Source organism: Lolium rigidum, chromosome 5 (genome assembly GCF_022539505.1).
Source record: "Lolium rigidum isolate FL_2022 chromosome 5, APGP_CSIRO_Lrig_0.1, whole genome shotgun sequence".
Taxonomy (NCBI): domain Eukaryota; kingdom Viridiplantae; phylum Streptophyta; class Magnoliopsida; order Poales; family Poaceae; genus Lolium; species Lolium rigidum.
Genome location: NC_061512.1, coordinates 47434720 through 47448279, shown reverse-complemented (window position 1 = coordinate 47448279; position 13560 = coordinate 47434720). Strand labels below are relative to the sequence as shown.

Here is a 13560-nt window from a genome sequence, read left to right as displayed (position 1 = left end):
TCTATCCTGTAGTTTTCTCGGGTCCCAAACTAAACGTCGAGATTAATCTTCCCCAACGGATAACTTGGCTTCTCCGGCGTAATTCCATGGAAACGCGTATTAGTTGGCTTCAAATTTGCTAGGGAAAGGTTCATCTTCCTTAGCGTATCTGCATACATAAGGTTTAGGCTGCTGCCGCCATCTATGAATACTCGCGATACATCGAATCCCGCGATTACTGCTGGTAAGATAAGTGCTGACTGCCCTGGTCGAGGGACTTGCTGCGGATGGTCCGCTATCGTGAAGCTAATGTCTTGCCCTGACCAATTGAGGTACTCAACCGTAGGTGGAGGCATCTTCTCTGCCATGAACACCTGTCGCGAGATTACCTTCTGAGCTCTATTGGATGGCCTGCCTTTCTGAATTATCGAGACCGCTCCATGAGAGTTTGGGTCAACGTAAGGTGGTGGTGCTGGTGCTGCCGCTATTCTGAGCTGATGTCGATTTTCGTCCGTAATTGCGGGAGGAGGTGGCAAGTGAATCTCACTCCTGGGCCCTTGCGGATTTCTATTTGTCGCCTGGGCATTGGCGTGCCCTGCCCACCTTAGCATTGCCTGAAAATTTCGGCAATCCTTTTGCAGGTGTCCTGACTGTCTCTTTCCATTGTTGTCGACATAAAAGTGCATTTGGCATGGCCCGTTCATCATCTCCTCAGGGGACACGAAAGGTCTCTGAAACCTAGGTCCATTATTTGGCCTATTATTTCGGGAGTCGTCTCTATTGTCGCCTCGCAGCTCGTTGCTCCTTTGATAATCATCTCTATTGTTTCCTCCAGCGCTTGCTCGAAATCCAGCCGAGATTTGGCCAGGTGCATCATAACTCGCAAATTGTCGAGAAAATCATCGTCTATTTTGAAAATTTCGACTGCGGTCCTCCTCTGGTGACCTGTGTTGTTTATTATGCACAGCATCCTCGCCATCTGCCCATCTATTTGCTATTTCCATTAATGTTGATACTGTCCTTGGGTTGGTTCTTCCCAAGTCCTCCACAAAATTGCCTCGTCGAACTCCTGCTACGAACGCATCTATCGCTCTTTCGTCAGGTATATTCTCTGCCGAGTTTTTAATGATGTTCCATCTTTGAATGTACTTCCTCATTGATTCAACATGCTTTTGTCCACATGATCTCAATTCCTCTAGTGTCGCAGGCTTTTTGCAGGTTGATCGGAAGTTCTTGACAAACACATCCTCAAAGCTATCCCAGCTGTCGATAGAGCCTGGAGGGAGCTTCTTAATCCAAGATCTTGCGGCTCCGCTCAGGTGTATTTGAATGCTCTGTATGGTTGTTGCTCTGGTTCCACCTATCAGCTTTACCGTCTCGAGGTAATCGACTAGCCAATCCTCGGGATCTTGTAGGCCATCAAATTTCTTGAAACTATCGGGTAACTTGAATCCTGAGGGGACTCGAGTTTTCCGGACCCGTCGCGTAAAACACGGGAGTCCACACATATCTTCTTCAGCAAGTTCTGGTGACTGCCGATGTTCTCTTCTACCTTGTCGCGCTCTATCTACCCTGGCCTGAGCCGCCGTATCTCTGACTCCACTTGCTACTGGTGGATCTTGCACTGCTGCAGTAGGTCTCGTGCTATTTTGTCTTGCAGCTCCTTCGGGAGGTGTGGCTGCGAATGCTGCTCCCATGGCTCCACATCCTGCCATGGCCATGTTGTACAACGCCTCTCTTGGATCCCCGGGAGGTGGCCTAGACGCTAAGATGAAAGCTTGCGTTGCCATGTACCCTGCTTCCGGTGTTTTTGGAATGATATTCCCCCTCGTGTCGATTGACATGAAAGACATGTCGAGGTTTTGAATTAAAGTCTCTCTTTCAGCTTCAGGTATATTTTGCAGCCGCGACCTTGCTCTCCGTCGAGCTTCTCTGTGGCTATCTCCCGAAGTTCCTGATTGTCGACTTAACTCCGCTCTTCGCCTGCTTGATGCTGAGGCTGCCTCCTTTCTTCTGTTCAGAGCAGCTGTCTGTTTTTCCAATTCCCTTCCAGCTCGAGCGAGCCTATATTGGTAGGCCTGCAATTCTTCAGCCGTAGTAGTTGTCACCATTGGTTCTGAGCCATCCATAGCTCTTGCGGCTCTATCCCATGCTGCTTGTGGCAGTTGAACCCTAACACGTGGTGTAGGCCCGACATATTTATTGCCCAAACCTCGCCTTAGGTCAGAGGGATCGACATATGGATTTCCCAAGTCATCGAAAGCCTCTGATGTTTCCTCCTGATCGCGACTTGCTTCTCCAATAGCATAAATCTGATGATATTTTGGATTCTGAACCTTGCTGGGTTTGGTGATACCATCATAGAGATTGGTGAAGACCTTTCCAACAGTGATGGATTTGTCGATGAAGTCGAAGCTGTCGACGCTATTCGAGTCATCGCTTATATAGGAGTCCGCGGATGACTCGAAGGACATGTCGCTGAAGATCTTGGTGAGTTTTTCGCTTGCTTTGGTGCTGATGAAGCGTGGCGACGAAATCTCCTCGTCGCCTGACTCGATGGATGATGCTCGAGCTTGAAAAATCGGGATCGACCGCCGATAATCCCGACGAGATCGGAACTTCGAGACGATACGCTCCTTCTTTTCGACGCGGAAGTGGAACTTTCCGAACGTCATCTCCATGGGCTCCTCCGGATACGCATATGCATCCAAACGGGAGGGCGGGTGAGGAACAAAATCAACGAGACCAGTTTCGATCCGTTTACCTCTCGTCCATGATGTTGCTTGCTATCGACGAAGTCGACGATCTTGAACGTGCCATCGAGATCAGCTCCTTGTCGCCTCTAGATCCCACAGACGGCGCCAATTGACAAGGTATTAACTTGTCAATGCCTACAAGTAGTAGACTAGGGTTTCGTTGGATGTAGAGGGCAAGTAGATCTCGAAGGTTTCGGCCGAAAAGTACTCGACAATATCAAAACTAGGGTTTGTGAGACAATGATTCGATACTTTCTTTGTCCCTCGACTCCCACTTATATAGGAGGTGGAGCCGAGGGATTCGTGATACACAAGTTTACAGAGTCCGGGAGGGTTTCTAACCCATCCCGCAAGATTACAAACAATGACTCCTATTACAACTCTAGCTTTCCTTAATAATATCTTGGGCTTCCGAATCTTCTTATCCTTCGGGTTGTGGGCCTTCAGTAAACCCCGGGTACCATCTTTGGCAGGCCCATTGGGGATGCCTATGTCACCGAGAGCCAAATTACGAGAACAGTTCCAGAGACGCCGCCGCCGTCAACCCCATCTCGGGGGGTTCAGAAGATCTCCTCCGGCACCCTGCCGGAGAGGGGAATCATCACCGGAGGGCTCTACATCACCATGCCCGCCTCCGGATTGATGCGTGAGTAGTTCATCCTTGGACTATGGGTCCATAGCAGTAGCTAGATGGTTGTCTTCTCCTATCTATTATATACTAAAAGCAAAATAAGGGTATTTTTCGAGGCACCAAGTTAATCCACATATGCTAATAAAATATAAACCGATGATATTAATTTTAACGTCTCAGATTAAAAGGCAAGAAGTGTTACGTACAACAATATATGTGTACAAAAATAGTATGGCACATACTAATATATTTGCGGTTTTGATTTAACGAAACACAAGTCCACAAGTCGTGAGTCATGTATAGTATTGAGTCACGTGACATCCGTTATGAATTAACGTGAGAGCAGAAAGATATTTGCTTGCATGTAAAAAATAGAAAGCAATCACCGATAAAAAGAAGAGATTTGCTTCTATATGTACATGCCAAATAACGTAAAAAGACTCCTGCGGTTGTACTTCACGTATGGATAAGGAAAATAGTTTTTTTCTTCTAAATAGCATCGTTAGTTATTTCATAGGAGCTAAACATGTACGTGTGTCCGTGCAAACACATGCTAGATTATAGATGTAATATATGTAACCAAAACTATATTGCTTAACCGTGGAACTTATTAAACTATAGAAATAGTGATACATCCAAGTGTACCCAAATTTTCTAACCGCTTTCTTCATGTGTGTAATTTAATTTTTTTGATCCACTTATAAATATATATATAAATAAAATACAGTACATCCTTATACCTACATATGTAGATAAAATGGAGCAACTTATTTTGAAATGGAAAGGAAAGACCAAAAGATCAAAAAAAAAATCTGATAATAGAGCATCACGTTAATCAACATCATCTCAATTATTTTAATGGTTAGATATAAATTTTGTATTTTTGTGGCTAAGATTTAATGAAAGAATATTAATAACGTAACCATCTAAGTTCCGGTTGACACGTTTATATCTAGAAAGTTATATACGGAGTACTTTTAAAACGTGTATACCCGCTTTTTATGTGAAAGATATCCATGGAAATAGGATGTCAGTTCGGCAAAAAAAATGTAGCTGGCTAAGTCTATTTAGAAAATGCAACAAAACTAAACGGTCCAGATTAAAAAAAAAATCGCTAACAAGCCAGGTTGGTAGGATCGGAATAGACGAGTCCGTTCAGAAAGAAAAAAGACGTGATCCACTAGCTTATAGCTAGCTTCGTATAAATAGCAGTCCGTACATGACTGCTTTTCGCTCAGGAAAAAGAAAGAACCGCCAAAGGAAAAAGATCCGATGCAATAGCTTAGCTATAGAGGATCTTAAAGTGTGACTTTGGACCGGATGATTTTCTACGATTTTAAGTTCTAGGCCCAACTTCATTTTTTTCTCGATCAAGATATTGTGAGCTGCCTATCATGATCAAGATCATCTATTTGTAATGCTACATGTTATGTTTGTTGGGATCCGATGAATATGGAATACTATGTCAAGTTGATTATTGATCTATCATATATGTGTTATTTATGATCTTGCATGCTCTCCGTTGCTAGTAGAGGCTCGGCCAAGTTGATACTTGTAACTCCAAGAGGGGGTATTTATGCTAGATAGTGGGTTCATGCCTCCATTGAATCTGGGACAGTGACAGAAAGTTCTAAGGTTGTGGATGTGCTGTTGCCACTAGGGATAAAACATCAATGCTTTATCTAAGGATATTTGTATTGTTTACATTACGCACAGTACTTAATGCAATTGTCTGTTGTTTGCAACTTAATACTGGAAGGGGTGCGGATGCTAACTCGAAGGTGGACTTTTTAGGCATAGATGCATGCTGGATGGGGGTCTATGTTCTTTGTCGTAATGCCCTAAGTAAATCTCATAGTAGTCATCATGATATGTATGTGCATTGTTATGCCCTCTCTATTTGTCAATTGCCCAACTGTAATTTGTTTACCCAACATGTTATTTATCTTATTGGAGAGACACCACTAGTGAACTGTGGACCCCGGTCCATTATTTTACATCTGAAATACAACCTGCTGCAATCATTGTTCTCTTTTGTTTACTGCAAGCAAACATTATTTTCCACACCATACGTTTAATCCTTTGTTTTCAGCAAGCCGGTGAGATTGACAACCTCACTGTTAAGTTGGGGCAAAGTATTTTGATTGTGTTGTGCAGGTTCCACGTTGGCACCGAAATCCCTGGTGTTGCGCCGCACTACACTCCTTCACCAACAACCTTCACGTGGTCTTTATCTCCTACTGGTTCAATAACCTTGGTTTCTTACTGAGGGAAAACTCGATGTTGTACTCATCATACCTTCCTCTTGGGGTTCCCAACGGACGTGTGCTTTACCGTCACAAGCAGTAACCTTTAGTCACGGTTGGTGGGTGGAACCGGGACTAATGCTGTCGGCGGGATGAGGATGTGTGGGTAACCTTTAGTCACGGTTGGTGGGTGGAACCGGGACTAAAGCTGTCGGCAGGATGAGGACGCGTGGGTGGATGCAATGCTCGATGAGATAAAGCATGTAGTGCACGACGCCGTGTCGGAGGAACAAGACAAAGCAGAAGCGGTGCCGTGCCTATAAAAGGAACACCGATACGCCTTGGCAAGCAGATCAACAAGCCAACCTAGCAGGTAGGGAGAGTTTCATCCCCATGGATGGAGGAAAGGGTTGGGAAATCTCCCGTGGCGGAACTTCTCGAAGATGCCCTTGGTGCACACGCCCTATGGCATCTTCGGAAGTTCCGCCTCGGAATAATTTCCCTGCAAGCCCGTGAAAGACTCTATCTCCTCTAACAGTGTTGGGGAAAGGATTCTCATTATTACATAAATGTAGAGATTGTCTTGGGAACTATATATGAAGAATACATTATTACATCGCCATCTACTGCTGTGATCTTCTACGCCATAGCCATGGAGAATCTTCATCATTTAGCAAGATGCTTGGGTCAATTTTCACCGTGAAGGGCGGAATTTCTTTAAACTTATTATAATCTTCTGACATGTCTGTCTTGTCATCCACTCCCACGATGTTTCTTTTCCCCGAAAGAACTATGTGGCGTTTTGGCTCCTCGGTTGATGTATTCTTTTGTTGATTTCTTTTTCTCAATTTGCTAGACATGTCCTTCACGTAGAAAACTTGAGCCACCTCGTTGGCTAGGACGAATGGCTCGTCCATGTACGCAAGATTGTTGGGATCCACTTGTTGTCATACCGTACTTATCGTCTACCTGTACACCGCTGAGCTTCACCCATTTGCACCGAAACAAAGGGACCTTAAAAGTGGGTCCATAGTCAAGTTCCCATATCTCCTCTATGTATCCATAATATGTGGTGGTTTGCCCATTCTCATCTTTTGCATCGAAGCGGACACCACTGTTTTGGTTGGTGCTCTTTTTATCTTGGTCGATCGTGTAAAATGTATTCCCATTGATCTCGTACCCTTGGAATGTACATATGTTTGAAGATGGTAACCTGGCCAACAAGTACAACTGCACTACAACAGTTGGGTCACTAATGAGATGTCTTTGCAACCAACTGCCAAAGGTATTCATGTGTTGACGTGTAATCAAGGACTCGGGCTGGCCCGGGTTTATTTCTCGTAAAACATTCTTGTGTTTCTCGATGTACGGAGCCACCAACCTGGAATTGTATAGAACTGTGTAGTGTGCTTGATTGAAAGAAATCTTGTCCCTGCACACCGTTGCTTTCCTTCCTAGTGTGCCTTTTCCAGTCAGCCTCCCCTCATATTGAGATTCAGGAACACCAATCGGCTTAAGGTCAGGAAGAAAGTCAACACAAAACTCAATGACCTCCTCAGTTCCGTAGCCCTTTGAGATACTTCCTTCCGGACTAGCTCGGTTATGAACATATTTCTTTAAGACTCCCATGAACCTCTCGAAGGGGAACATATTGTGTAGAAATACAGGACCGAGAATTCTAATCTCTTCAGCTAGGTGAACCAGGAGGTGCGTCATAATATTGAAGAAGGATGGTGGGAACAACAACTCGAAGCTGACAAGACATTTTACCACATCTTCCTGTAATCCTGACAAAGTTTCTGGATCCATTACCTTCTGAGAAATTGCGTTGAGGAATGCACATATCTTCACAATGGCTAGTCGAACATTTTACGGTAGAAGTCCCCTCAATGCAACCGGAAGCAATTGTGTCATAAGCACGTGGCGAGTCATGGGACTTCAGGTTCTGGAATTTTTTCTCCTTCATATTTACTATTCCCTTTATATTCGACGAGAAACTAGACGGAACCTTGATACTGAATAGGGCTTCAAAAAAGATCTCCTTCTCTTGTTTGGTAAGAGCGTAGCTGCCAGGCCCTACAAACTGCCCTGGATGATTGCCGTTTCGTCCTTTATGACGTTCCTGGTCCTCCCGTGCTTCTGTTGTATCTTTTGTCTTCCCATACACGCCCAGAAAACCTAGAATGTTCACACAAAGATTCTTGGTCAGGTGCATCACGTCGATTGCAGAGCAGACTTCTAAGACTTTCCAATATTCTAGCTCCAAAAAAATAGATTTCTTCTTCCACATGGGCGCGTGTCCGTCAGCGTCTTTCGGAACAGGTCGACTGCCTGGACCCTTTCCAAAGATAACATTTAAATCCTTGACCATGTCAAATATATCAGCACCACTACGGGGACGGGCTTCGGACGGTGGTCTGCCTCGCCATCGAAATGCTTGCCTTTTTTCCTTAAGGGATGCTTGCGCGGAAGGAAACGACGATTGAACAGGTACACAACTTTTCTGCTTTTTCCCAAATATTTACTTTCAGTCTCATCTAAACAGTGTGTGCATGCATTGTATCCTTTGTTCGTCTTTCCTGAAATATTACTAAGAGCAGGCCAATCAATGATGGTTACGAATAGCAACGCTCGTAGGTCAAATTCTTGCTCGGTGTGCTCATCCCACACACGTACACCTGGTTTGGCCCACAACTCCAAAAGTTCATCAACTAATGGTCTTAGGTACACATCAATGTCGTTGCCGGGTTGCTTTGGGCCTTGGATAAGCACTGGCATCATAATGAACTTCCGCTTCATGCACAACCAAGGAGGAAGGTTGTAGATACATAGAGTCACGGGCCAGGTGCTATGACTGCAGCTCTGCTCCCCAAAAGGATTCATGCCATCTGTACTTAGACCAAACCATAAGTTCATTGCCTCACCTGCAAAATCCGGGAACTCTCTCCCGATGTTTCTCCACTGCCGACTATCAGCGGGGTGCCTCAACATCGCGTGTTTCTTACGTTCTTCCATGTGCCATCGCAACAACTTGGCATGCTCTTTGTTTCCGAACAAACGTTTCAACCGTGGTATTATGGGAGCATACCACATCACCTTCGTAGGAACCCTCTTTCTGGGTGGCTCGCCCTCAACATCACCAGGGTCATCTTTTCTGATCTTATACCGCAATGCACCGCATATCGGGCATTTATTCAAATTCTCGTACTTCTCACAGCGGTAGAGGATACAGTCATTAATGCATGCATGTATCTTCTGCACATCTAATTCTAGAGGGCAGACAAGCTTCTTTGCTTCATACGTACTGACGGGCAATTCATTATTTCTTGGAAACAGCTTCTTCAATATTATCATCAATTTTTCAAATCCCGAGTCAGTCACACCGACCTCTGCCTTCCATTTCAGCAATTCCAATATGCTACTCAGCTTTCTCTACCCATCTTCACAACCTGGGTACAACAATTTGTGGTGGTCCTCTAACATCTTGTCAAACTGCAACCTCTCCTTATCCGTGTCACAGTCTCTTCTTGCATCAGAAATGGCCCAACGAAGATCATCATCAACAGGATCATCTGCTGCCTGTTTTTCACCTCCTTCTTCTTCATTGTCTTCCATTGCGGTATCATCGCATTCAGAGAACATAGATCAGTACTGGTCATCGTTATCTTCTTCTTCATAGCTGTCTTCCATCATAACCCCTTCTTCTCCGTGCTTGGTCCAAACATTATAGCTGGACATGAATCCAAACCGAATCAGGTGGCTCTTAATGTCTCTTGAGCAAGAGTAATCCTTCCCATTCTTACATTTCAGACATGGACATCACATAAAACCTTGCTTCGACTTGTTGGCCTCGGCCACAAGCAGGATAGAATTCACGCCCTGTCTAAAAGCGGGAGCACATCGGTTACCGTACATCCATGGATGACTCATCTGCATCATAAGTACAATTATGTATCAGATGCAATCACCTTGCTAAAATTAGTATTGTACGAATTATGTATACGAGAAAATAGTTGCTAACCTTTTAGGATCAAAATGAGAAGAAATCTTATCAAAGAAAATGAAGTGACATCCCTCAAAACATTTCATCAAACACCTCTTGTGCACATGAAGAAAAAAAGAGGTAGCATAACCCCCACCTTTCACCACCAAGGAAAAAAAATGAAGGGAGGTGGGGAGGGGGCTGGCTGTGTGTATATATAGGCATGGCCCTTTTGTCGCGGGTCGTAATACAACCCGCGACAAAAGGGGTGCCAGCAGGAGGCGCCAAACCTCAGACCCCTTTTGTCGCGGGTTGTAATACGACCCGCGACAAAAGGTCGCGACAAAAGGCCCGGCCCGCTCCAAAGGGTTTCGGGGCGACGTGGCCACGCTATTTGCCGCGGGTGCAACCGCGCCCGCGACAAAAGGATCCCACAAAAGCCCTGTTTTCCACTAGTGTGTGCTCCTCATGCTCCCGGCACATTGTCACACTTGGTGCTGACACAGCGCAGACCATCGCCTCCACATGCCATGTCGCAGTGCTATACCCACGGCTGTGCCGATGCGCGCCGGCCGCCACGCCTAATGTGGCTATGAGGCCTTCTACGGGCGCCACCACATTCCTGGCCACCTCTCTCGGACGTGAGCACCTGAAAGCAGTAGGCGATGGAGTTTGACACGCACCTGGTGACAGGCTAGCACGCCGCGTCAGAGAGAATTACAATGGCGGGGCCCAGGACACATGACTAGGATATGGTGGCCTGGGCCATTGACATGAGCTGCTCTGATGAAGGCGACACGGATGGTGCAAGAGAGCGCATACGTCGGTGAGAGATGGGTAAAAAAGTTCGAAGAGGTAAAAAAATGTGTAAGGGCGTTTGCGCAAAAACAACGCCGCCACATGTCCGCGCCAGGATGATATGGACCAAATTTGCACATCAGGCACAAGTTTATGTACCACTCCGCCCCATTTTACAAGTTGTTGTATGAATTAACTCTCAATGGACAAGTTGTTGTACCTGGGATGCTAATACCTCGCCGCCGAGCATTCCCGTGGATTCCAGCGATCTACCTTACCAACAATGTATTTGTACAGGTTCCTGCGCTCTTTCTTTCCTTGTCAGGTACCTCTTCATGTAGCACTGAAGTTTCTTTGTGCACACATGAAAGTAGTTTGACATACTGTGCCGCGCTGATCTTGTAAATGCCAAAGATGGTACATAGCAGTAAAAGCTTGTTGGTGTGTCAATTAGACACTTCCTTTCTGTATAAACTGTAAACTCTTTGCCTTGTATTCTTGTGTATAAAAATCAAATATTTCATACCTAGATTTTGAGAAAAAAATCATACCTAGCGTGCAAAACACTGATGGTACAATCCTTAGTCATTGGAGCCTTGCGCACAAATGGGAGGGAACGAAAGGAACTTGGACATGAAGGTCACCTAGGCCAGTAGATAGCAAGCAACATATCAAAACCGAAAGCTACCGGGGAGGATAAGGGAAGGGAGAAAGCCCCGCTATATTAATATAGCAACCAACCTATATACGGCTGAAGCAAATTACACACCGATAACTTCAAATAGACAGCCAAAAAAGGGAAAACGAGAACGGAATGCTAGAAATTCTACACGTGTTAGCTGCTCATTAGAGAAAACCATGCTCATTAGAAATATATTTGTTATGCCCATGATATTTGCTACCAAAAAAAAAAAAACAGTGACCAATATTATGATGCATATATCGCTAAACTGTAGGAACTTAATTATAGAATATGATAGGTACTAGCGTGGTATAGTCTCTCGAATAAATTAAATCTTGTTGGGTCGTCCAATCAACAGTGACCAAGATTATGAATCAACATCACTGGCCATAATGTGTCAGCAGTAGCACGAGGGTGATATGAGAGAATCATTCACTTTGTCTCCTATGAATACACTTTGAGTGCAGAAACCAAGAGCGGGAACCTCAAGACTCTGCACTGCACGATGAGCGTTGTGACCAAGTCCTCCCCGGTGCTCGTCTGCCCATCGTCGGAACCGGCCGGCAGCGGCAAGGGCAATGGCAGCCACATCAACCTCTCCTCCGTCGACAACTGTTACGCTTCTCTCCCGGTAACCTCGCTGCTGGTGTTCGACCAACCGATCTCTGACCCCGTGGAGACCATCAAGAGGGCCCTGGCGCAGGCGCTGCTCCACTACCGCCCCATGGCCGGCCGCATCGCCGAAGACCGCCGCATCACGTGCACCGGTGAGGGTGTGTCCTTCGTGGGTGCGTCGGCCAGCTGCGCCCTGCCGGAGCTGGTCCCTACGTCAACGGTACCGATTGACGACCTCGCGCTTCAGTACCCTGCCCCGATGTGCCGCCGCGGCGACCCCTTGCTGCTCATGCAGGTGACCGAGTTCTCCGGCGGCGGCTTCACCGTGGCCGTGACGTGGAACCACGCCGTCGCCGACGGCAAGGGGATGGCGCAGTTCCTGCAGGCCATCGGCGAGCTCGCCCGAGGGATGCCGGCGCCGTCCGTCCTACCGGTGCGGTCTCCCGAGAAGGCTGGCCCGCTGCCGGTCGTCCCCGCGCCGACGGTCGCCATGCAAAGGGTCATCTTGAGGTTCGCGACCAGAGGCAAGGCGGCTCTGGACGTCACCGTGCCGTGGAGCCTGATCCGCCGCGTCAAAGCCGATTGTGGTGGCTGCACTGTGTTCGAGGCCGTTGCCGCCGTGCTCTGGCGGTGCCGCACCCGCGCGGTTATCTCCGATCCTGAGGCTGCCGCGCCGCTCTCGTTCCCGTGCAACCTGCGCGGACCTATGGGCACCCAGGACGGCTACTACGGCAACTGCTTCGCGGTGCAGCTGGTCCACGCCACCGCCGGCTCGGTGGCCAACGGAGACATCAGAGACCTGGTGAACCTCATCAGGCGTGCCAAGGAGACGGTGCTCTCCAACGGCAACGGCAGCAACGGGGACCGCAAGGGGAGCAGCACACCCACACCCACAGTAGACCACCTCAAGAATCTCATGTGCAACATACTCGCTGGTTTTTTGAAAAGGGGGACATGCCCCCGCCTCTACAACGTACTCGCTGTGGGAAGCTGGAGGAACCTCGGCTTCGACGCCGCCGACTTCGGCCACGGGACGCCGTCGCGCGTCGTGTGCCACATGGAGCGGGTGGCCGGGCCGTGCTGCATCGCCTGCCCGCCGTGCAAGGGGAAGGACGGTGTCGATGTCATGTCGCTCTGCGTCAGGCCGGAGCACGTCGATGCCTTCTTAGCGGAGCTGGCGTCAATGTGATCACCTATTATCGTTGTGTCTATGTTTGCTTGCACTCTTACTAATTTCTACTCTGTGTGTTGTTTTTATTCCAGTAACATTATATTCAAGCATGGCCAGTACGTATCCAACATGGGAAATAAAAGATACGGTGTAAATCTAGCTGTATTGTATGGTCCAATTTGTCACCTGGATGGATGTGAGCTAGAACCAAATCCTAGTATGCAAATTTCTCATAAAACTAGTAAGAGTGCACGTGGCAGCATACGTATGTAAAATATAAATCATATTTATATGTTAGCAAGCTTTTTGTTAATAGAGTATCGTGGCTTAATGGTATAAGCGCGTCAAAGGAACATATGAGATGTTACATTGTGCGTTGAGCATATCAAATAAGATATATGGAGAGAAAATCTTCATACCCATCGGAACCGCAGAAACTTTGCGTCTCCATTTATAGATATCTTCCTTCCATGTAGGGTTTATAACTTGGAGTGCAAGCTTATTGCTAATTTCCTTAGTTTTAAACATGTGGTCTTCCCAACTAGCACTACGGCAGAACTGCGCTTTGCCGTGCAGCCGGAACGCACGGCAAAGGCCAAAATATGCTCGGCAAAGCCTTTGCCGTGCGGGCTTGCACGGCAAAGATTGCTCGGCAATGACCCGCCCGGCAAAGCCATCTTTGCCGTGCGCCGCGCGAAAA

General features: G+C 46.9%; 1 protein-coding gene across 1 annotated transcript; it reads left to right on the top strand.

The window, feature by feature from the left end:
- The first annotated feature begins 11579 nt into the window (after positions 1-11579).
- Positions 11580-12878, top strand: LOC124655926 (acyl transferase 15-like). The gene is made up of 2 exons (XM_047194753.1): positions 11580-12556; positions 12632-12878. The coding sequence occupies exons 1-2, from the start codon at positions 11580-11582 to the stop codon at positions 12876-12878; spliced, it is 1224 nt and encodes a 407-aa protein (XP_047050709.1).
- Positions 12879-13560: the final 682 nt, after the last annotated feature.